General features: G+C 37.0%; 1 protein-coding gene across 2 annotated transcripts; it reads left to right on the top strand.

Annotated features, from left to right (window-relative positions):
* The first annotated feature begins 1,483 nt into the window (after positions 1-1,483).
* far1 (fatty acyl CoA reductase 1) lies at positions 1,484-22,387 on the top strand. Of its 2 annotated transcripts, none has more exons than XM_052597589.1 (12): positions 1,484-1,635; positions 8,322-8,542; positions 8,919-9,094; positions 10,374-10,553; positions 12,918-13,095; positions 13,186-13,230; positions 13,343-13,470; positions 13,592-13,659; positions 15,727-15,898; positions 19,103-19,232; positions 19,410-19,537; positions 20,154-22,387. In XM_052597589.1, the coding sequence occupies exons 2-12, from the start codon at positions 8,354-8,356 to the stop codon at positions 20,314-20,316; spliced, it is 1,557 nt and encodes a 518-aa protein (XP_052453549.1). In that variant the 5' UTR covers positions 1,484-1,635; positions 8,322-8,353; the 3' UTR covers positions 20,317-22,387. The 2 variants fall into 2 exon arrangements, with proteins under 2 accessions (XP_052453549.1, XP_052453550.1); XM_052597590.1 differs by lacking the exon at positions 15,727-15,898 and adding an exon at positions 16,110-16,281.
* Positions 22,388-22,434: the final 47 nt, after the last annotated feature.

A 22,434-nucleotide genomic window follows, 5' to 3' on the forward strand; every position in this document is an offset into this window, starting at 1 on the left:
CAATAAGTGAGTCATTGCGATGAACCAAATCATTTAAACGGTTGATTCATTCAGGAACGAAACAGTTATTGCTCAGAAACGCAAAAATATATATTTTTGTTGTCGAAACAGAGCAAAAACAGGCTGTCTAAAACATAAGTTTCTTAATTAACTTAATGATATTATGATTTTTTTGATCAGTTCAATAAATAATATTACATTTGTAAACATACTGATGTTTGGGGAGAGAAAAAAATGCCACTCTTCGTGGGATATCGATTCACTAGCATATGTTTTCTGCTCCCATATCTTGAATTTGGTTATTATTCTTAATCCCTTTGAGGTCAAAGATCTGCGATAGCCCCAGATTTAACATACACTTTAACAGACCAAATCATGCAGTGAAAGAACGTGTACGCGCATTAACCTAACTATAAATCACGTAGGCCTAATGTATGCCAGCACTCGGTGAAGATGTGTTTTTGTTAGATGTTTGCGATATACTCGATAATGTCAAATCGCACATCGTTAAAACAACAATTATGATATCGCAGACGATATAAATGGGTGGACCAGTGCCAACCTGGCCCTTGTGTAGCCTCGCTACTGGTTTAAAAACAACTGTTAATTGTTCCATGCAAATTTAATCCAGCACAACAGTTACAGTAAAATATAGTGCTCTTTTGTTGTGTTATATCCAACAGGAGTCCTTTGAGCCCCGTTGCCTGGAAACCAGCACAGTACAGCAGTTAAGAGAAGCCAGAAAAACCTGAAATTCTTTGTTTTATGTGGATTCCCAGCTTAGTCTTGTTTTAACAACCTCTGTACCAGTATTTAACAGTAACATGATTTGCTCACTGTAGTATTGAAGTTACTCTGGGTGGGGGTTGGGGGGGGGTGTCGTCAAAAAGCTTAAAAAGAAATAGAGGATACATTTCAGTGAAAGCCTGTAATAGAGTTACACTGGGAGCTGATTCATGTTGTAAGTGACTTTAAAATGGGTCAGAAAATTGCAGGCTATGTAATGGATAAATCAGGATTATTTGATCTCATATATAGGGAAGTGGCAAACTGTTAGCAAATATTCAGAACCATACTTTCAGTTGCTGTCTGCAGATGTAAACTGCCCCGTTTCATTCAGGTTATCCAGCATAGGTCACAAACTTTTAGCCATAGCCTACTTTTTATATCTATTCCATACAACACATTTTAAGGACTGATATTCGCCACTACTACATTGTTCTTAATGTTATTGGATTTTACAGTAACATTTGAGAGGCACTATTGACCCTTGAGGGATTATGGACAAAATCCTACTCTGAGGAAGAATCTAAAACCCGGGATGATTTTTTAATAGTATGTACACACTGTGATCTCCTTCCAGAGCCCGTCAAACTCTCACCAGCGAATATACACTGAATCGACACCTTTTCTTTTGACGCTACGTAGGATTGTCACGGAGAAACGTCATTCCTCGCGCGTGATGGGTTGTGACGTCGGTCCTCTCCCGAAACGCATCATTTGGCAACCCGTCATCATCACAGTTCCTCTCCAGCGAAGCTAAGCTACAACCCCACTGCGTTCCCCATCTGCTGGATAGAGCACCTTACGATCGCCTCGCAAAAAACAGCGCGGGGAATATACTAAACGTCTCAGGTAATTGTTCGAGTGCTTCAGTTATATTCTTTGTGGCCTTGTTATTCATGATCACAAAATTGAGATTGCACTGTTTTAGAGAGTGAATGCTAGCCGTTAGCACACTTTCGCATGCGGGGTTTCAGTGCTGCTGTGTAGGAAATCCTCCCCGAAAGACGCACAGCTGGAAAGTAATGCTAAGCTGCTTTTACAGTAATTTTACCACCAAATGTATCGAGAATGTTCTCTTTACTACATTCTCATATTGGTGATCACAAAGACAATTTCTTCCGATTGTAGAATCCGTTGATATTAAATATATAAGGACGTCCGTTTAAACTTTTTTTTTTATTGCAGTCAGTGTGCTTTATTATTATTATTGTAAAGTTATGAAGTATGTATTTATTATACTGTATTGCCTTATTAATTGTGTGCATTTATGTGATCATTGACATCTCCACTATATGTTTTTAATTATATTATAAGTTAAGTAATAAACCTTCGAATTTGTGCCGACCAGTGAGGTTCAAATGTAAAAAAAAAAAAAAAAAAAAAAGATTAGGGCGCATGAGCCTCATAGGAAATGTGAAGCATGTGTCACGTCACGCCTAGTAGACGATTGTGATTCAGACCAGTGACTCGAATCTTCGATTCGATTCGTTCTTTCGCTCTTTCCGCACTTGCGGGGTTACGTCTGTAGGTGGCGACAGGCGTGTTTCGTTTTGTGCGTTTTAAGTGAGTCATTAAAGGGTTAGTTCACCCAATAATGAATATTATGTCATTAAGGACTCACCCTCATGTGTTCCAAACCCATAAAACCTCTGTTTATCTTTGGAACACAGTTTAAGATATTTTAGATTTAATCCGAGAGCTCTCAGTCCCTCCATTGAATCTGTGTGTACGGTATACTGTCCATGTCCAGAAAGGTAATAAAAACATCTTCAAAGTATTCCATGTGACTTCAGAGGTTCAGTCATCGAAAATACATTTTGGTCCAAAAATAATAAGAAAATATGACTTTATTCCTCTCTTCCGGCTTCGATGTTATTTATTCAACCGATTTGTTAAAACATTAAGTCACTTATGACTGAAACATAATCCAAATTAATTAAATTGACATTAAGTAAATTGCGTCAACTCTACATTCAGTCATCAGGTCCCTTTTTCACAATGAGATTTGTCTGTTTAATCAGTTTTGCTTCGTTAAAAGCCCATAGCTGGCTTGTGTTGTTAGGACTTGAAACTCTGATTGACTGGTAAAGGCGTATTCCTTAAATAAGTCCAACAAAGGTTTGTTCTGATTCATAAGTCCATACTACATTCGAGCTGACAAAAACCACACACATTTTAATTTTCTCATTTATAAATGAAAATATATCTATTTTGTTATAACACATGTTTAGAACCGTTATATTAATAATAGTGTTTATTATTTAGGCCCTACTTTTCGAGTATATTCAAAAACAGCTTCAGGAATGAACACCAGTCTGAAAGGGCTTATTTAATTTTTGAACATTTTTGGTCTGTATCCCAGATTCTAAACAGTTAATTGCATATTTCTTCCATTTCATTTGGATGAACATCCCCACTGTTTTTTGTTTTAATGAGGATCACAAGACGCAAAGGCAGTGGAGTCTTGTGACAACACCATTTTTTTTTTTTTTCTGTCACTGTATCTTTGATTGTGTACATCAGTACTGAGATCTGTCGGTGCAGTTCTTTTACCATGCACATACAGGATATTCAATCCCATTAGCCTTGAGTACTTTTATTTAGGTTCTTAATAGAAAGCTTTTAAGCTAAAGCACTCCTGACTACAGTCACTCTGTTGTTATTACGTTGGCATTTGTTTACATGCATCTTATTTGTTACAGTAGTACAATTCCTGAGGCTGCCCGTGTGATGCATGAATTATTCAAACTGAGGATGTGGGATCTAGGATCAGTTTGCAAGCGGTGTACATAAAAGAGACTTGATTATTTCAGATGGCCCCATATAGGATGGTTATTTCTCCACTCTGTTCTTTTTTGGACAAGCGATCAGTTTTCAGGGGTTAGAAATTGCCAGTTTCTCTATAGGGACTGATTTATTTTGCTCACAGTCCCAGAAATCCCATTTTAGCTTTGCTCTGTTGTTGGACACTGTTTAATGCCAGTGTCACTGCAGAGGCAGCTCTGGGTCCTTGGTCTCAGAAGTGCTGAGTGGCTCTTGGAAAGAAATTGCACTGCACAACGTCTCGCCTTCTGGAATAATCCACCTGACCCCTGCAATTAAACCAGCATTCATTAGCTCTAGATTGACTGCTTGCCCTTAAGGCAAGAGTGTCAAAATAACCCATGCACTTCACTGAATGTTTTTATGAGACTTCTTGATAGAGATTGTGCCCTGAAAGTCAGCAAACAGCCCATAATTTGTTGCCATGCAGTGTCCGTGTGTTGTGTGTGTGTACGCATACTCTGTCTGTGTTTGGGGTGCATGCAGCTGTGGAACTTGGCACCAGTGTTATGCAGCAAACAATGTGAGGCTGCAAAAACAGCTTATCTACAGCGATCCCGCAAGCCAGCGGGAGCTTGTTATACTGAGTGGCCTGATAAGTTTACGGAAAGGATCATATGATGCAGCCGGGTGCATCAGGAAGAAAGTGTCAAGCTGAGATTGAAACCTCATATATTTAGTTGAATGTGTGTAAAATGTGAAATTGAGCCCAGAAGTTGTCAAATACAGATTAGAATACATCCTGTATCTTTTTGATCATTTGCATGCGTTTTTAGGCTTTGCAAATGCAAAGATAAACATTTGGCTGTAAGCATGTAGTTGTAAGTTTACATTTTTATGTTTTTATTTTGTCAGGTGAAATTATCTTATAAGACTGTCAAAATTGCAAAAAAGCAGTACAATTTTAATTAAATGTTTGCTCAAATGTGAATGTAAGGCTGTCTTTGTGTATAATTTAGGGATGTGCAACAGTGAACGGGTACTCGAGTACTCGACCACGACAGCGATGATCGATCACGTAAACGATGATCGAAATTATTATTATTATTATTATTTTTTTATTGGTTATGGCAGCACGTTGGGCGGCGCCCTGATCTCTGATTGGTTAGCTTCCCACTTGATGCCTCAAAAGACGAAAGAAGGCAGAGTCATGTCGTGATGCCTGGCTTCCCTTTGAGAAGAACTATGAAAATACAATTCAGGGTAAGCTGTGTAGCGCCAAGCTGTCACACAAATCTACAACAAATACAATGCGCTATCATCTAAAATGTGTACATAAAATATCTGGCGATAACAGAGCGGCAACTCAGACGAGCATTGAATCACTTGCCGTAAGACCTAAGTGCAACGCAGGCAGAACCGAGAAGACAACAAACGTATTTGCTGAAATGGTGGTGAAAGATTTGCTGCCCATTAGTTTCAGGGACAGAGAAGGTTTACTTGTCCAGTGGTGCCTGGCTGTTCCTGAAACATCTGTTCCAGCGGAGCGAATTTATTCCTCTGAATGTGAACAGGCTGCGCACTCGGCTCTCACCTGAGCATGTAGACCGCCTTATGTTTTTGAATAGACATTTGAATGTTTCACCGGTTGTGGTAAATATAATATCCATTTTTTAAAAATAATTATTATTTTAGTTTTGAGTTTTAGCCATAGTTAAAATATCTAGGTTATATGGTATCTGTTTTATACCTTATAATAGTTGTTTGGTTAAACTTGGTGAACTTTTTTCTTTATCTTTTAAAACTACGTTTCACCGCTGGATCAAAATATGCTGCTAAAGTTATACTGGAAGATAATGTTTTGTTAAAAAAAAATGCAGTTGAATAAAGTAGCTAAAAAAGAAAAAGTAGCCTATCTTTGTGTGTTAATTTTTAAATTAAATAATGAAATGGTCTTTATAAAATAAAAATGCACTGGATATATTTGTAGTCTAATTACATTAATCGTATTCGTAGAGATGACGAAATCAAAATTATTTGTTTGTCATAGTTTTTATCTATATTTTAAATCGTATTCAGTGATTTCCATGCTGTTAAATAATAATATAAAGCACAATCCGATCGAGTTACACTTTCGGTCAAGTTCACATCTGCAACGGCAAATTTTTTTCAGATAAAAGTTGCAAGAGCTAGTGTCTGATTAATTAACATGAACTATTATGCTGAAATCGCTGCATATCAGCGATTCGTTTCATGCTCATATAAGCAATGCCCAATAATGATATTGCTCTTAAATGTTTTATTTTTCTATTATTATTGTTATTATTTTATTATTGATGTTATAATAATGCAGCCAAGCTTTTTTTCCGTCATATTTGTGGGCATAATGCAATTCATATGTCTTCGAAAACACGCAGGTGGTTTATGGAAAATAAAACTTAACTTAAAAATAAAACTTAATTACAACTATTACACTTAATAACTTAGATGAAAATATAGCACAAATCTGCCATACATTTATAATGAGAACTTTATAGGGATCTATAGTAAAATCTGTCCTTGCCCATCTTTCAGCCCGCTGTCATTAAAACGCATCAGAGGGAGCTCTCGCTCTCTCTCTCTCTCTCTCTCTCTCTCTGTCTCTCTCTCCCTCTCCCTCTCTAATGCATAACTTAGCATTCTATTGTGCTGATACAAGTTGTAATCCCCCCCGCATAAGCCCCACCCCAGATTAATCGTTTTTGAAACCTATCGATGATCGAAATGAGAAATTTCCCAAAATGCCCATCCCTAGTTTAATTATAACACCTGGTTAAAAACCGCTATGCTTCTAAATATTTTTGTTCTTTTTTTCAAGATTCTTCAATAGAAAGTTTAAAGCAACAGTATTAATTACTGTCACTTTTGCTTAATTTAATGCATCATGATGAATAAAAGTATTAATTACTTTATAAAAACAAATCTAGACGTCTAGTTTCTAGGGTAAGTAGAAGTCTTATGTAGGAATAATCTTTATCTCTTATTTTATTACATATTAACCCAGTATCTGCTGTGAATGAGCTGTATTGGCTTGTTATCAGTGGACAAGAGATAAGAATAATAAACCTGTTTATACTGTTGTGATTTTTTACTATGCCTTTTAATTTGTTCGATCAATTAGTGATACGTAATGCTTTTTGTTCATCTTAGTTTATAAAAACCGAGCTGTTCTTTGTTTGGTAATGTAACTTTACAGTGCATTAGCCATGTTAACAAATACTGTACAACTTTTGATTTCAACAATGAAGGCTATAGCCTAAATGTTGAAATTAACAATGTTGTAGAAGTGCAATTTAGTAGTAGTAAATGTTAAATAGTTAAATAAATAGAACATTATTGTAAAGTTTTCAAAAACATTTTTTTATACACCAATTCAGACGTCTCTTGAGTTCAGTGTTGGACAGGTCAGTTTAAACCATTCATTAAATTGAATCGGTTCAAAGGAATCATTAGTTGGCGAATCAGACGTGTACGGCAGGCGTTGTGTATTTATGTCTGCAGTTTAGGATATCGCACAAGATTTTAAACACAGAAAACATGTAATCACTGGATGTTTTTTTTTTTTTTTTACACCATCGTGTCAATTGATTTTGATTAATATGCGTGAGGGAGAGAGAGCAAGACAGCGCTCGTGAAGACGGTGAAGACTCTCTCTCTCTCTCTCTCTCTCTCTCTCTCTCTACTCGTGCTTATAATTGCCCTGTTAAACTGACAGGACTTAAAAACACATGCAAATGATAAATTTTCACTCTATGATGGTTAAGCTGTGCAATTAATCCGCATCAACGGAGTTGTGCAAGTGTTTTTGTTTGTTCCCTGCATTTCGAAGATGCTTGTTTTACAAACAAGGCCCAGTTTGACGCCGGATTTGCACATAGTTTATTTCTTTAGGATAATGCAGTCCCAATGAAAAAGGGTCACGATCGTGTGTTGGAACCACATGCGGTGAGGAAAACTGCTTCAAATATCTCTGTGTTGTTAACTTAGCTATCGGCGCGTAAGCACATCAAGTAAACAACATGCAATGTTGTCATCAAACTGCACTTTCCACATGTACACCTTAAAAAAAAAAAAAAAAGACATAAAGTGGAACTTAGTCATTTTCCAAAACCGCTAAGCAATTATATACAGTTTCAATACATACTACATAGAGACGTCCTGCTGTAGTCGTTGCTGCTCTTGTTCAGTTTCAGCGTCGGGATCTGATTGTGGATCATAAATAAACGGCTGAATCTGACTGTAAGCCATGGTTTGTTTTGGATGATGGTTTTTTTCCTCACGGTAATGTCACAGCTTCCAAACGCTCTCCATGCAAAAGCCTACTGGCGCTCGTGATCCTTTAGCTCCGCCCACACGTCACGCCTCCAGCCACTCGTGTTTTTCTGGGAAAAAACGGTACAGACTATCTTTCTCTTATAAATATAATAAAACTAAAGACTTTTTGGAGTTATGAAGGATGCAGTACTACTCTATAGGTACTCAAGATTAACAGGATATTGAGTGAAAATGAGCATTTCACCCCCCTTTAAACGACACATCGTGCAGCCTTAGTTTAGCAGCAGTTGTGGACTGAGGTCTTGGCAGGAAAGGAAGGAAGTGATGTGTTACTGAAATATTGTCTGCATACTGATGAAACGGTACAATTTCTGAAGCAAAGATTGAGATCCATTGTGAAATGTGTGTGTATTTGCAGTGTGAGACTGCGTGACAATGTTTCTGTTGTTGTTCTTCAGGGGTGTAAAAGAGGAAGGAAGGTGCACTCAGGATGGTCACCATTCCAGAGTACTACGAGGGAAAAAATGTTCTTATCACAGGGGCCACAGGCTTTATGGGGAAAGTACTTCTGGAGAAGCTGCTACGCTCATGTCCCGGTGTCAAAGCTGCCTATGTGCTTGTCCGGCCCAAAGCAGGACAGGCGCCCAAAGCCCGTATTGCTGACATGATCAACTGCAAGGTGAGCAAGTGCAGGTCTGGAGGATTAGTTTTCAGCTTCTGAATTCAATGCCTAAAGTACAGCATATGTCTTTGATCTTTTCGTACTATTTAAAACTTCTCATGGGATTTATTATTAGGCCACAGATGCACTATTCAGATCATGTTATATTTGCAGTGACTTTCAAGATGCTTTGAATGCTCCAGATTGCGCTGATCTTCTCTCCCTATATTTGCTCTTTACACAGTTATATTGTATGCACATTTCTGGCCTTCTCTAGATTATATTGATAGTGCCTGACAGGCTGACAGGAATTCATATGTGTTTACTGCAGTGCTTGGCCAGACTGTGATATCTGATTAAAGTGAAGGTAATCTTGAGTCTTTGAATGTTGCAGCTTTTCGACAGACTGCGAGAGGAGCAGCCAGATTTCGCAGAGAAGATCGTGGCGGTCGACAGCGACCTGACACAGCCAGATCTGGACCTGAGCACCGAAGACCAGGAGACTCTCACGGGCTGCATTAACATAGTGTTTCACTGCGCTGCCACCATCCGCTTCAACGAGCCTCTGAAGTAAGCTGTAATCTCCACCCACAGGATGACACAAAGCTTTATCCACAGCTCTGAGTTTAGATGTTTCTGATTATTTAGGTGGTTATATCACAGGAAGCAAGGAGTGTCCTTTATAACACGTCGCTTGAGTCATTTTTTTATCTAAACAGCCCTTATGAAATGGATTGAATATGTTGCAATATGAAATGAAGACCGTTAACTCCTAATTCCAATTAGCCATCTGTCATTTAGCTTTAAATCGTGTATTCAGAATAAACATGGATAATACAATAAAATGCATGCTTTTATTACATTTATTTAATAGCCTTAATAAAAATAATAATGATTATTATTGTAATGGTACAATTATTATTAATAATTCAAATGCTGCTAATACAAATATAAAAATCATTGTATTGTTATTATCAAGATTATTAATAGTATTAATGGATTTAATGCTTATAATAATACTGCCACTATTGTTTTATTACTACTATTGTTTTTATTAATACTGTTATAATAATAATTATTGGAAATGCTAATAATATGATTATTAATGATGCAATAAATTTATTACGGATTGCATTAATAATAATAATAATAATAATTGTTAATTGTATTGTTTTAATTTTAAATACTATATTATTATAATTAAAAAAAATAGAATTATTGTATCATTAATAATAAAATATTTAATTAAAAAAACATATATTTATAATATTCTTCTTGTTATTATTTATAGGTCTACAAGAAATGATAATACTGCAATTATATATATATATAATTTTTTTATTTTATTATTATAATATATTATTAAAACATTTTGCATTAGTAGTATATTTCTGCCCAGAGTCTTCTGTCACTGTGTAATTGATCAGATGAATCTAGAGCACTTTGTGTTCAAAATGCATGCTGAAGCCTTGTGTCTGGTTTAAAGTGAGTGTGGAATGAAGCACTGCAGGCTGTGCGTGCACAAACACTTCAGAGGTGTTCACACATTCTTCTCCTGACTTCATTTCTCTTTCACAGCGCTCACGTAATGCACCACTGCAACAGAGAGACAGAAATGCACATTTTATTTCATTTACATGATATATTTCCTTAACTTTCTGTTCTGATGTCTGTAAGTTGACATTTTAAAACTACATTAACTGCGGAGTTATCCTGATTAGATCAGTTTTTTTCTGTTAGGTGGTTTTGCACAATTTGTAGTAAGTCTATCTTTAAGTTAATCAGATCTGCTCGTGCTTCTGCACAGTGACTGCAGCTCAGAGTGTTTTCCTCTGTCCCTCTAATGTAGAGATGCCATGCAGCTGAATGTGCTGGCCACACAGAAGATGGTTAACTTGGCTCACAGAATGAAGCATTTGGAGGTGTTTATCCACGTGTCCACAGCCTACGCCCACTGTGACCGCGAGCTCATTGAAGAGCTGGTCTATCCACCACCTGTCGATTACAGGAAGCTCATAGACACACTTGAGTAAGTCTAGGCTCTCCGAAACACTCTTCCTGTCTTTGATGCTGGAGTCCCCTTCCTCATCAAACTGAAGTCTAAAGCCTGACTTTTAATGATTAAGAAATGAATGTCAAGGACATCTATAGTACTTAACATGTTCTGTATGTTTGACAATGTCTGCTTTCACACATAAAGTTTATGTGTACAAATTTAACAATGCTTTCCCAGTTAGAGACCATGCATAAACAAGCACTCATTGCCAGAATGCTAACTAATTAGCACTGGTGATTAATTCATGCTTTTTCCAGAGGTTTACTTTATAATGTCATTATTCAGTTTTCATGACCATTTTCTACACTGTTATTCAAGTATTAGTTATATACTCTAATTGTAATTGTTAATATTTTGATTTAGCTTTTATTTGTTACGTTTTTAGTAAGTGTCTGTGTGTGTCTGTGTGTGTCTGTGTGTGTCTGTGTGTGTCTGTGTCTCTGTGTGTGTGTGTGTGTGTCTGTCTGTGTGTGTTTGTATAGTGGGGAAAATGTTTATTTGATCCCCTGCTGATTTTCTAAGTTTGCCCACTTACAAAGAAAGGAAGGGTCTGTACTTTTTTATGGTAGGTCAACTTTAACAGATAGAAACAAAATATCAACTGAAGAAACACATTATACAAAGATTAGAAATTGAGAAATTGATATTTGATCCCCTACCAACCAGAAAGAAATCTGGCTTCCACAGATTGGTTCTGTGTCCATGTGGAACACAGATTAGTCCTGTCACTTTAAGAAGTTCCTCCTAATGTCAGCTCGTTAGGTGTATAAGGCTGCATTTACACTGCAGGTCTTGATGCCCAAATCCGATTTTCTGAGAATATCCAATTTTTTCGATGACCGGAAAAATCTGCAAAACATTGGTCTCGTACGGCGTGAAGTGTCTTCAGACACGGATTTATTTCTTTAACAACCCTGCATTTTTGCCTGCACTGTCTCTTCGCCCCAAAGACTTCTGATCTGAGAAAATCGGAATCCATGCGTTTTTTTCCTGCTTACATGGTCACCGGTCATATCCGATCTGTGCAACATGGGAGGAAAAAAATCGGAATTGGGTCACTTGGACCATGCAGTGCAAATGGGGCCTAAGACACCTGTCCAAACAATCTGTATCTTCCTTTCCAACTTCTCCCACCACCATGGGCAAGACCAAAGGGCTGTCAAAGGATGTCAGACAAGATTGTAGATCTGCACAAGACTTGAATGGCTAGAAGCTTGGTGAGAAGGAGACAAGTGTTGGTGCGATTATTCGGAAATGGGAGAAATACAAAATAACCATCAATCAGCCATCAATCACCCTCCCTGATTCAGAGAAGCCTTGGGAGAAGGTGCTGTCTTCAGATTAGACCACAATTTAGCTCTTTGGCATTAAGTCGACCCGCTGTGTTTGGAGGGAGAGTAATGATGACTATGACCCCAAGAGCACAGAGGTTGAAACATTATGCTTTGGGGCTGTTTTTCTGCAAAGGGTACAGGACGAATTTACCGTATTGAGGGGATAAATGGACGGGGCCATGTGCTGTAAAATCTTAGATCAGAACCTCCTTCACTCTGCCAGAACACTGAAGATGGGTCATGGATGGGTCTAACAGCATGACAATGACCCGAAACATACCGCCAAGGCAACAAAGGAGTGGCTTAAGAAGAAACACATTAAGTTCATGGAGGGCTCTAGCCAGTCTCCAGACCTCAATCCTATAGAAAACTCTGGAGGAAGCTGAAACTTCGAGTTGCCAAACGACAGCCAAGAAACCTTATAAATCTACCATAAAAATTAAAGACCCTTCATTTCTTTGCAAGTGGGCAAACTTAAAATAAGCAGGGGATCAAATAAATATTGTGTACACACACACGCACGTATGATGTTTGTTTTTATATTTTAAAAATGTAAAAGTGATTTTCTCAGATTCCAGATTTTCAAATAGTTGTATCTCGGCCAGATATTGTCCTATCCTAAACCATACATCAATGGAAAGCTTATTTATTCAGCTTTCAGTTCGATAAAAAAAATAAATAAATTGGCACTCAATTTATATATAATAAAAGTGTGTGTGTATATATGATGTATACTGTGGGGAAAATAATTATTTGTCACGGTGTCATCAAGCTACACCTTTGTTTCTTTGTTTGTTTTTGAATATGCTTCCTCTAGCGGTGAAAACATACATATTGTGCCTTTAAAATATACTGAACGTACACTGATTCTTACAAACAAACATAACTAACTACAAAACGGCTCAGAAATAAGAAAATAACACAATGGTTATTAACAAATGATTAACTAAATGAAACCCTCTTCTTCTATGTTTATTTTTGCTCTCCCTCAACTCCCTGACAGGTGGATGGACGACAAACTGGTCTCTTTAATGACGCCAAAGCTGTTAGGTGAGCGGCCGAACACATACACGTTCACTAAAGCCTTGGCAGAACAACTCATCCAGCAGGAGTGTGGGAACCTCAACGTGGCCATCATCAGGCCCTCGATCGTAGGAGCCAGCTGGAAGGAGCCGTTCCCCGTAAGCATGCGCATTTCCGTCCTCCCACCTAATTTACAAAAATACTTCCTGGATTTTGATCACCACTCTTTCCTTTCCACTCTGTTAAAGGGCTGGATCGATAATTTCAACGGGCCGAGTGGGATATTCATCGCTGTGAGTGGCCACTTTGTTTTTTTTTGTTTTTTTATTATTATGTGCATTTTACTTTGTATGATCGTTTATTGGTACTTCATGTAAAAAGCTTCCTTTTTTTGTGGTTGTTCAGGCAGGAAAGGGCATTCTACGAACAATGAGGGCTTCAAATAACGCTGTCGCTGACCTCGTGCCAGTCGATGTGGTCATAAACACCACTTTGGCCGCTGCCTGGTATTCCGGTTCCCAGAGACATGCCAGGTCGGATTCGCCACGAACACCCAACAGTCACACTAAATCCCTCACACGCGGATCACTGGAAAATAAAGTCATGGAATAAATGCCGCCAGTTTTCTGACAGTGTCGTTTGTCTCCATCGCAGGCCGAGAAGTATGTTGGTGTACAACTGCACGACGGGCGGGATCAATCCTTTTCACTGGGGTGAAGTTGGTATGAATCACTTTTTCAAAAACAAATCGCTTCACACTGGCCTTCAAGTGCTGTCGACTGCAGATCGAAGAACTTGTCACATGAAATGAATGAGCGTGAGAACGCTGACATGTTTGAACAAGTGTATGGGTGTAGTACGGGCGTTAGGTAGCTCATTCTTTTGTTCTTATATGGGAATGGATATAACTTGGATTTGAGCATTCAGATTTACATTTTTGAGACTTAACTTCATAGCTGTCTGGTTTCCACTGAAGTGAAGTAGGGTGGGGATGAATGAGTTATGATAACCATTAGTGGATGAGTGGTTTTGTGATACCATATTTGGTTTTATAACTTTTCATCACCATGTTGTGACCTGAATATCTGGCTGTAGATCAAAATCTTAATTAAAAATGGAACATGACAACAAAGTAATTCATACAGATGGCGACAAAGAGGCAAAACGTACGGACTGCAGCTTTAAATAATTAAAGGGGTACAATGGTCTTGGGAATACCTGATGTGTCAGTTCAGACAGTTACTTTTTTTTAAACTGCTAATATGGATCTGATTTTTATTTCCAAAAAAACCTTTCTCCACAGGAACATTTAGCTTTATACTTAAGCAAAATGTGCTTTGTTTAACGTTTTGCATTGCCTACACCAAAAAGTGTATATTTAAATTATATATATATATATATATATATATATATATATATATATATATATACATATATATATATATATATATATATACATATATATATACATATATATATTTCAATGCTCAATACTAGCTGTAAACCTTGTTTCATTGAGAAATCTTAAGGTCTGTGATTTAAGTTGAATGATGCAACTCCGAGAATATGTCTCAATACCTTTGCTGCTTTTGTTAATGTTATGACCACAAACACGCCTCTAGTGAACTCTTAAAACAGGTTTGACTATGATGAGTGACTGAAATTCAGTCAGACTGGATATATTTATATCTATTTGTATCAGAGATATCAGATGAACCACAGTACAAGTGTGTAATGAGTCTTAATGTTTACATTTTCTGGAACCATTTCAACCATAGTTAATTAGTTAAAATACAAATCAATATTTGGTTATAATCAGCATTGTGTTGCAGTTGGAGCAGTCCTATTATAAGTAACATGACTCAACACTAAGGATTTGTTGTTGTTGTTCTTGTTCTTTTCGTTCTACTGGCCCAGTCAGATCTTTAGTTCAGTATTTTGGTTGTCCTCCCACTCTGGGTGTCGATTCAGATGTCCCGATTCAATTCGATTCGATTCAGTGAATATAGTTTTAATACAAATGCTATTGATATTTCTAAAACATGAACAGTAAACATTAGTTTACAAATGTTGTATTAATAAAAAGAAATTAAGAGCCACATGCCTGTATTTTAAACCTATTTTTTTTTTTTTTTGTATATGGTCCTTTTTAAACAATAATAGGGCTCTATAAAAATGTTCTGCTTAATTTTTCTTATAGTCAGATAAAGCCATAAAACATTAATTTAATTTAGACTAATCAAATAAGAATTAAACCCTTTTATTTTTGGCAAACAAAATGATGCACAACAGAGGTTTACTTAAAATTAAATACAAAACAAATCTTTTTATTATTATTTTTTTATTATTATTATTTATTAGTAGTAGTAGTAGTAGTAGCATTGTTGTTACATTGAGTCTTAAGACTGCTAAATAGAAATATACTTCTGACAGTTTCTTCCCGTTAAACTAAACTTTTATTTTGACGGGTTGCCGTGAGTAACTTGCAGCTACTGTGGATGTGATCTCAGGGTAGTTTTCTCAAATTAAACGGTAAAATACTAATGAAGTGACTCTCAGAGCAGCTGGAGATGATATTCGTATATTCATATCATCACAGTGAGACTTTAAATTTAGGCCTAAAATCTTTTTTTTTTTTTTTTTGCCCAGCCCTATAGTATTTGGATAATGGCAATTAAATGACCCCAATACTCATGAATGGAAGAAACCATCGAAATGTTGCTTTTTAACCCTGAACCAAGTCATGCACAGCTGTGCCGTTTACTGTTGAACCCCTTTTTGTCTCTTAGAATACCATGTTATATCCACTTTCAAGAGGAACCCCCTCGAGCAGGCATTCAGGCGGCCAAATGTAAATCTCACAACCAATCATCTTATCAATCAGTACTGGATTGCTGTAAGCCACAAGGCGCCAGCATTCCTTTATGATCTCTTCCTCAGGATGTCAGGAAGAGAGCCCAGGTAAATCTGACTGCTTCGCCCCTTTCCACTTTCCCGCTCAGTCTAGCCGTCACGTGTCGCTCTCCGTGTCTTGGGCAAGGATGCATAACCCACTCCGAGACTGGGTTCTGCATGCTTCCCGTCCACGTGTGTCTGTGCTTATCCATGTGTGTTGTGCAGCTCTGTGTTTAAAATGCTCTTGTATGTTGTATGCCTGTATTCTTCTCCACAGAGTACTGCATAAACATGACCTTCAAGACCAACCCCTTAGAACAGGCTTTCAGACGCCCCAATGTTAACCTGCGATCCAACCCTTTTACCAATCAGTACTGGACCACAGTGAGTCACACCCTTCCTGCCCTGCTGTATGACGGGTTTCTCATGTTGACGGGTCAGAAGCCCCGGTAAGGTCTTCAGTACCTGCTTCTCCACCCCTTTGTCCTCCCTCCTCCCCTCCCTCACCTCCAGCACTGGGTGTTGGGTGCGTGGTGTGGCATGGCCCGCAGGCCGGCTGGGAAGGAACCGCTCAGGAACCGCCCAGCCTGGCCGTCTGCTCGACTTCATGGCATCGGACAAACGCTGCTGCTGGGCTTCCATAAAGTGCATGGAGTCCTGCACGCTTTTTTTTGTGTGTGTGAAAAGGAGATGGATCCATACCATAATACCATCTTTCGTTTTTTGTTCTTCTGAGCCATGCCATCAAGTCTTCAAGAGAGGTCTTTTGGTCTGCTCTTGTAGCACATGAATACATAGTGGACGTTGGGAATGATAGTTTGGTTAACACAGCCTTTACTCATCAAGAAGGTCGGAGTGCTCAGGTCAGATCAAATATGGACTGTGCGCACTAATATTTTCCATCCAAAAAGCCAAACTAATCAGAGAACAGCACTCATAAATAATGGGGCCAGGTACCAAACTCTCTGCTCTAAGAATTGCTTTAACTCAGTGGTTTTCAAACTTGGGTCCGGGACTATATACTAAATTATACAGTTGTTTATACATTTTAAAATATTTTTTTTTTCCCGCAAAAGTTAAACTTATGGCAACATGTTTTATTGGCAATATATGTTTTAATTTGACTTTTTTTAAATATATTTTACAGATTTTGATTCTGTTTTCTAAAGACTATTCTGAAATCTGTATAAAAAATGTATAATGTTAAATTAAAAATATTTCTATTGATCTCTTTATATAACTTACTATAGGGCCAAGCAATAAGAAAAAAAATAAAACCATCTTGAGATGAGTCATTACAGTAAAATGCGAAATTTAACTCATTTTATTTTGACTTTTTTTTTTTTATAGAAATTGAACATTATGAATAAAATCCTTACATTTCAAGTAAAAAGTCAACAAACATTACTCTTTTCGACCTACACAAGTGTTATTCTCTGCATTTTATTTTCAGAGTTATCGATTTTTTTTTTTTTTTTTTTTTTGAAACAAGTTTATTCTCAAAGTTTACGTTTATTCCCAAAAGTTTTGACATTTTTTCTTTCTGTTTTTCTCAGTTTCTCACTTTCGTGAAACATGATTTTATTCTCAGTGTAAAATGTAGTTTTTACAGTGACAGTATAGAAACAATTATTTTTCTCACAACAATGTATACAGTAAATGCTTCTTTACTCGTAAAATATATAGCTGCCTGTATCTCTTAAAAAGGTGGTTTTTCAAAAAAGACGGTCCTTGGCATTAAAACAGTTGGAAAGCCTCTGGTTTAAACCACCAAGATAGAAATTACAAGGTTGCATCCTTTTTAATAAAAAAAAAAAAAAATGAAAAGGTAAGCACTGGATGCATATTTGACAATTATCCATTCATGCAAAAATGCTTTTAATTGCAGGAAGTAGATGTGTTTGGTACCTGGAGATGAAACGACTGGCTATGCACCTTAAATCTGAAAACTTTCAGTTCAATTTTAGTTAACGCTCATGCAGATTGAACAAATTTGTTGTGTATTGCTGATATGTATTTTATTTAAGGTGCAAGCGTTTGTATAATTGATTGGTTTTAACACCATGAGAATGTTTTGAATTTGATTTTTAAAGTGAGGTGTTCTAATACAATGCATGTAGTCATTCCCTATCCAACCCATAAGAGATCTTGATGGGGAAACTGGGCGTTTCTGGACATTTGTATTCAACTTCAACAGCACTTTGTCAGATAAAGCCTGAAAATTGGCATACTTGTACGTCTGGAAGAGTTTATAGAGGTGCACATAGCACCACACAGAAAGAATCAAGAATCTTAAGAACACAAATGCGCCCAGGTGCCCTGCAAGGTCCTGCAAGATTTTAACAGTGTGATCATTGTTCAGCCAAATCATGGGAATCCACAGTCGTGTTTGCCAAAGGTTTGTGGTTCAAAAGTGCTGCGGTGGGATCTAACCTGAATCAAATGGATGAATGGGTTGGAGAATTATTATTTTTCACTAACCGAGGAGTATTTGTTTGTCTTTATTAATTTGTTTTATTTTATTTTACGTTTTGATATTTATTTTTTGTTTTGTTGGTTAGTTTTTTTATTTTATTCTATTTGTAACATTTTTATTTTGTTTTATTTTATTTTATTAGTTTTTTTGCTTTTAGTTTTTCAATTTATTTATTTCAATTAGATTGTATTTTGTTTATTTTACTCTCCTTCTTTGTTTATTTTTAATTTCATTTGTTTAATTTTGTTTTATTTCACTCTTTTGTTTTTGTTTTTTTACTAAATCAAACCAAAATATTTTGCTTCATTTGGGAAAACTAACCAGCGGAAGCCATTTTTTTGCCTTGAAGTAAAAGAAAAACAAACTAAATTATTTCTTGTATTTATGACTTTCACAGTGCAACTTTATTTCCTCGTAATTGATAGATGATATCAAACATTGTGGATATTTCATATTTTAAGCTTTATATCACATTTTTTACTATGAGGCAGAAATGGGCTTCACTAATAACCTGCATTTTTTTTTAATGCAGGTTTTAATAACATTGCATAGAATTAAATGTTTTGTTGCTATCACTAAACTTTAAGTAATTTACAAGCTGTGGTTTCTTCAAACTACTGTCATAGTCTGTTACCATCTGCTCTTATTAAACCGCTTGCCCTTTTGAGGATTAAACGAGAGGAGAAAAAAGACTCAGACTACACATCCAGCCCCATCAAAGCTCATCTAAAGCTAATGCTCATGTCTCTTCTTTTCTCCCGCTCGCTCCCTGCGTTGTTTCTGTGGTGACGCAGGATGATGAAGACAATCAGTCGGTTGCACAAGGCCATGATGGTGCTGGAGTACTTCACGAGCCATTCGTGGGTGTGGAACACAGACAACGTTACCATGCTCATGAACCAGATGGGATCTGAGGACAAGAAGGTGTGTGTGTGTGCTCATTTATTAATACACTCACAGTCTGCCATTGGCACAGTTAAATGAGTCGCATCTGTGATTCTGTATCATGTCACTTAAAATGTGTTTTCAATGAATCTTTCATTCAAATGGCTCATGGCTCTGACTTTTATCAACGCCTGAAATCTTCTTTTTCTTGCTCAGGCATTTAACTTTGACATCAGGCAGTTACACTGGGCAGAATACATGGAGAATTACTGCATGGGCACTAAAAAGTATGTTCTCAATGAAGAGTTGTCAGGACTCCCAGCGGCACGCAAACACTTAAACAAGTAAGTATTGAAGTTGTCCAGGTTACCTTCAGGATAAATATTAGACAAATAGTTTAGCTGCTGCGCTGTCATATTCAACTGCTCACCTCTGTGCCATTCATGTGGGACAGAGACATGAATGATGTTTGGTCGCTGCGAATAGATGCCATTTATTTGCCATGTGACATTTAGCATATTAAATAAAAATTCTAGTCTTCAATGTCACATGTCATATATTGAATTTGCTCAATTATTACCGGTACTAAATTATTAATATAGTTCTTATCAATGTTAAAAACTAATCAAATGTTAAAATGATTCTTTAAATGGGAAATTCAGAAGAACAGCATTTATATGAAATTGTTCTTTTGCAACATTAGAAATGTATTTACTGTCACTTTTGATCTGTTTAATGCATCCTTACTGAATATAAGTGATTGATTTCTTCTTGCTTTTTTTAATCTCACTGCAAAACCATTGAAGGGTAGTGTATCATGCAACAAAAACTGTTTTCAGCATTTGATAATAATAATCAGAAATGTTTCTTGAGGAACTAATTGGCATATTAGAACGATTTCTGAAGGATCATGTGAAACTTGATTTTTTGTCAATTTGTCTTTGTTTTATTTTCCTGTAGGCTGCGGAACATTCGCTACACTTTCAACACCATCTTGGTTGTCTTAATCTGGCGCATTTTCATCGCCCGTTCGCAGATGGCCAGAAACATCTGGTACTTCGTCGTCAGCTTGTGCTTCAAGTTCCTCTCCTATTTCAGAGCCTCCAGCACCATGAGATACTGAATCCACCCCAGCTGTCCTTTCCCACCCCTCTCTCCCGACGGCTATGCACACATTTCTGCTTTGTGATACTCCAGACTCTGAGGGTCAAGCGTAGTATCCGCTGTCCTCCCTTCCTGCACAAATGCGCCCTCAACATCACAGGGTGCCAGTGCACTCAACTGCTATATAGAAAGCATGGTTGTCAGGGCTCGAGGTCTATGAAGCTCTCTCAACACGATGAGAGTGCGTTTGAGCACTTACTGTACCTGTGCCACCTCCTGAACGCAAACAGGTTGTGGCCACTCTTGCTTATTATGGTATACATAGCTGCTTATTCTTTTTGGCACCATTGGCCCCTTTCTAACTAATCAACGAAGCACAAGGAGAGAAAGAAATGGCTTTGTCTCAGCTCTGTGCCTACAATTCAAAAATAACCTTCATCACGTGCCCGATGTCTTTGTTCGATTCTTGTCTTCTGCCTTACTTCTTTCCGATACCTCTCACCATCTTTGAGATGAAAGTGATTGATGTGTCAACAAATAATAAGCATCCCGGCCTTATGTTTGTCTTCACAATCTTTTCTTCAGTCAATACCAAAAATGTCATCTTGAAACACATTTTTTTTTAATGTCCTACTTGACGTTTTTGTGAAAGCAATCAACCACTTTATTCCAAATTTCTATGTTATTAATAGACGTTCAAAAATAAATTCCCAGAAATGCTAGAAAAAGCAAGCCTCAGTTCGTTCCCCTGCTTAAACCTGTTGCCTTTAATGAGGCTTATTAATAAACATGAGCAGATGGGATTGAGTCGACGGTTCGTAAACGTTTAAACGTTTAATCGTTTCACGTCAACGGCCGTTTACAAACAATTTACAGGTTCGTTCCACTCGTGTTTCATAAATAAAGTGCGAAGATTATCTCTTGCCATAATTTATTTGTGTTCAGGTAATTCAGCTAATTAACCATCTTTACGTTCTTTAGCACTTCGATCGAGTTCGTATCAGAGGAGGGTAAATAATCATTGTTCTTCCTTTTTTTCACCCGAATTATTTTGTGAACTGTCTGAATGTTGAAGTCATGTGAAAGATATAAAGGATGTATGTTTTCTAAATCGTTCTATTTAGATAAAGCACTGTAATTTAACATTGTCTGCTACCAAGTATTTTTCATGTTTGAAATAAATAGGAAGTGATTGTTTATGACGCGAAAGGAAGAGATGTAATGTTACAGTAAATGCACCGTATAGACTACTTTTATGATCACAATGTCAAGTTATGTTTGTCATAAAAAGCCAATCTCTTTGCACAGCTAAATATCATACTAGGAAGCGCTAGTTGGTGGATATTGTTATTAACTTTCTGGAACTATTCTGTCTTTTCTATTAACTGATAAAAAAAAGAGAAAAAAAAAACCTTGCCTTCATTTTAGGATCCATAATTTTATGTGGGAGTTTGAGTGGAATAGTGATTTTGAAAACAAGTTTTGTGTATTGTTGTTTATCCCAAAATAGGGTAAAAATAATATATATATATATATATATATATAGAGAGAGAGAGAGAGAGAGAGAGAGAGAGAGAGAGAGAGAGAGAGAGAGAGAGAGAGAGAGAGAGAGAGAGAGAGAGAGAGAGAGAGAGAGAGAGAGAGAGAGAGAGAGAGAGAGAGAGAGAGAGAGAGAGAGAGCTTCTCCCTCTATAATATTCAAATTATCTTTGTAGTTTTTTTTTTTTTTTGTATTGGGTAAAATGAAGCTTCATTGGGTTTCTTTTGTGTGTGTGTGTCAGGTCACCTCGTGTTTCTTTTCCCACAGTATTTTATAACGATAATATTAACATTTTCTTCCTTAAGATCAAGCTGAAGTCGGGCCTTGATGGGACAAATGTAGATCGTTTCTCTTTTTGTCTGTCTTGAATGTATTTGTTTTTGTTAAATATCCTGTAACTATCTAGAAATAAGTGAACCGTTCCCCACAATGTTATGCTGTCTGTTTTCTGGGAGAATTGTAAATGCCACATTAAAATGTCAGTGGAGGGTTAAAAATCAATGGGTGCCTTTCGTTTGTGAACCAAGAGAATAAACTATGTGAACTTGTTTTTCAGTTTAACGAGTCATAATTGGCTAATTGGTTTGTGGTACTTAA

Source organism: Carassius gibelio, chromosome B25, assembly GCF_023724105.1.
Source record: "Carassius gibelio isolate Cgi1373 ecotype wild population from Czech Republic chromosome B25, carGib1.2-hapl.c, whole genome shotgun sequence".
NCBI classification, from domain to species: domain Eukaryota; kingdom Metazoa; phylum Chordata; class Actinopteri; order Cypriniformes; family Cyprinidae; genus Carassius; species Carassius gibelio.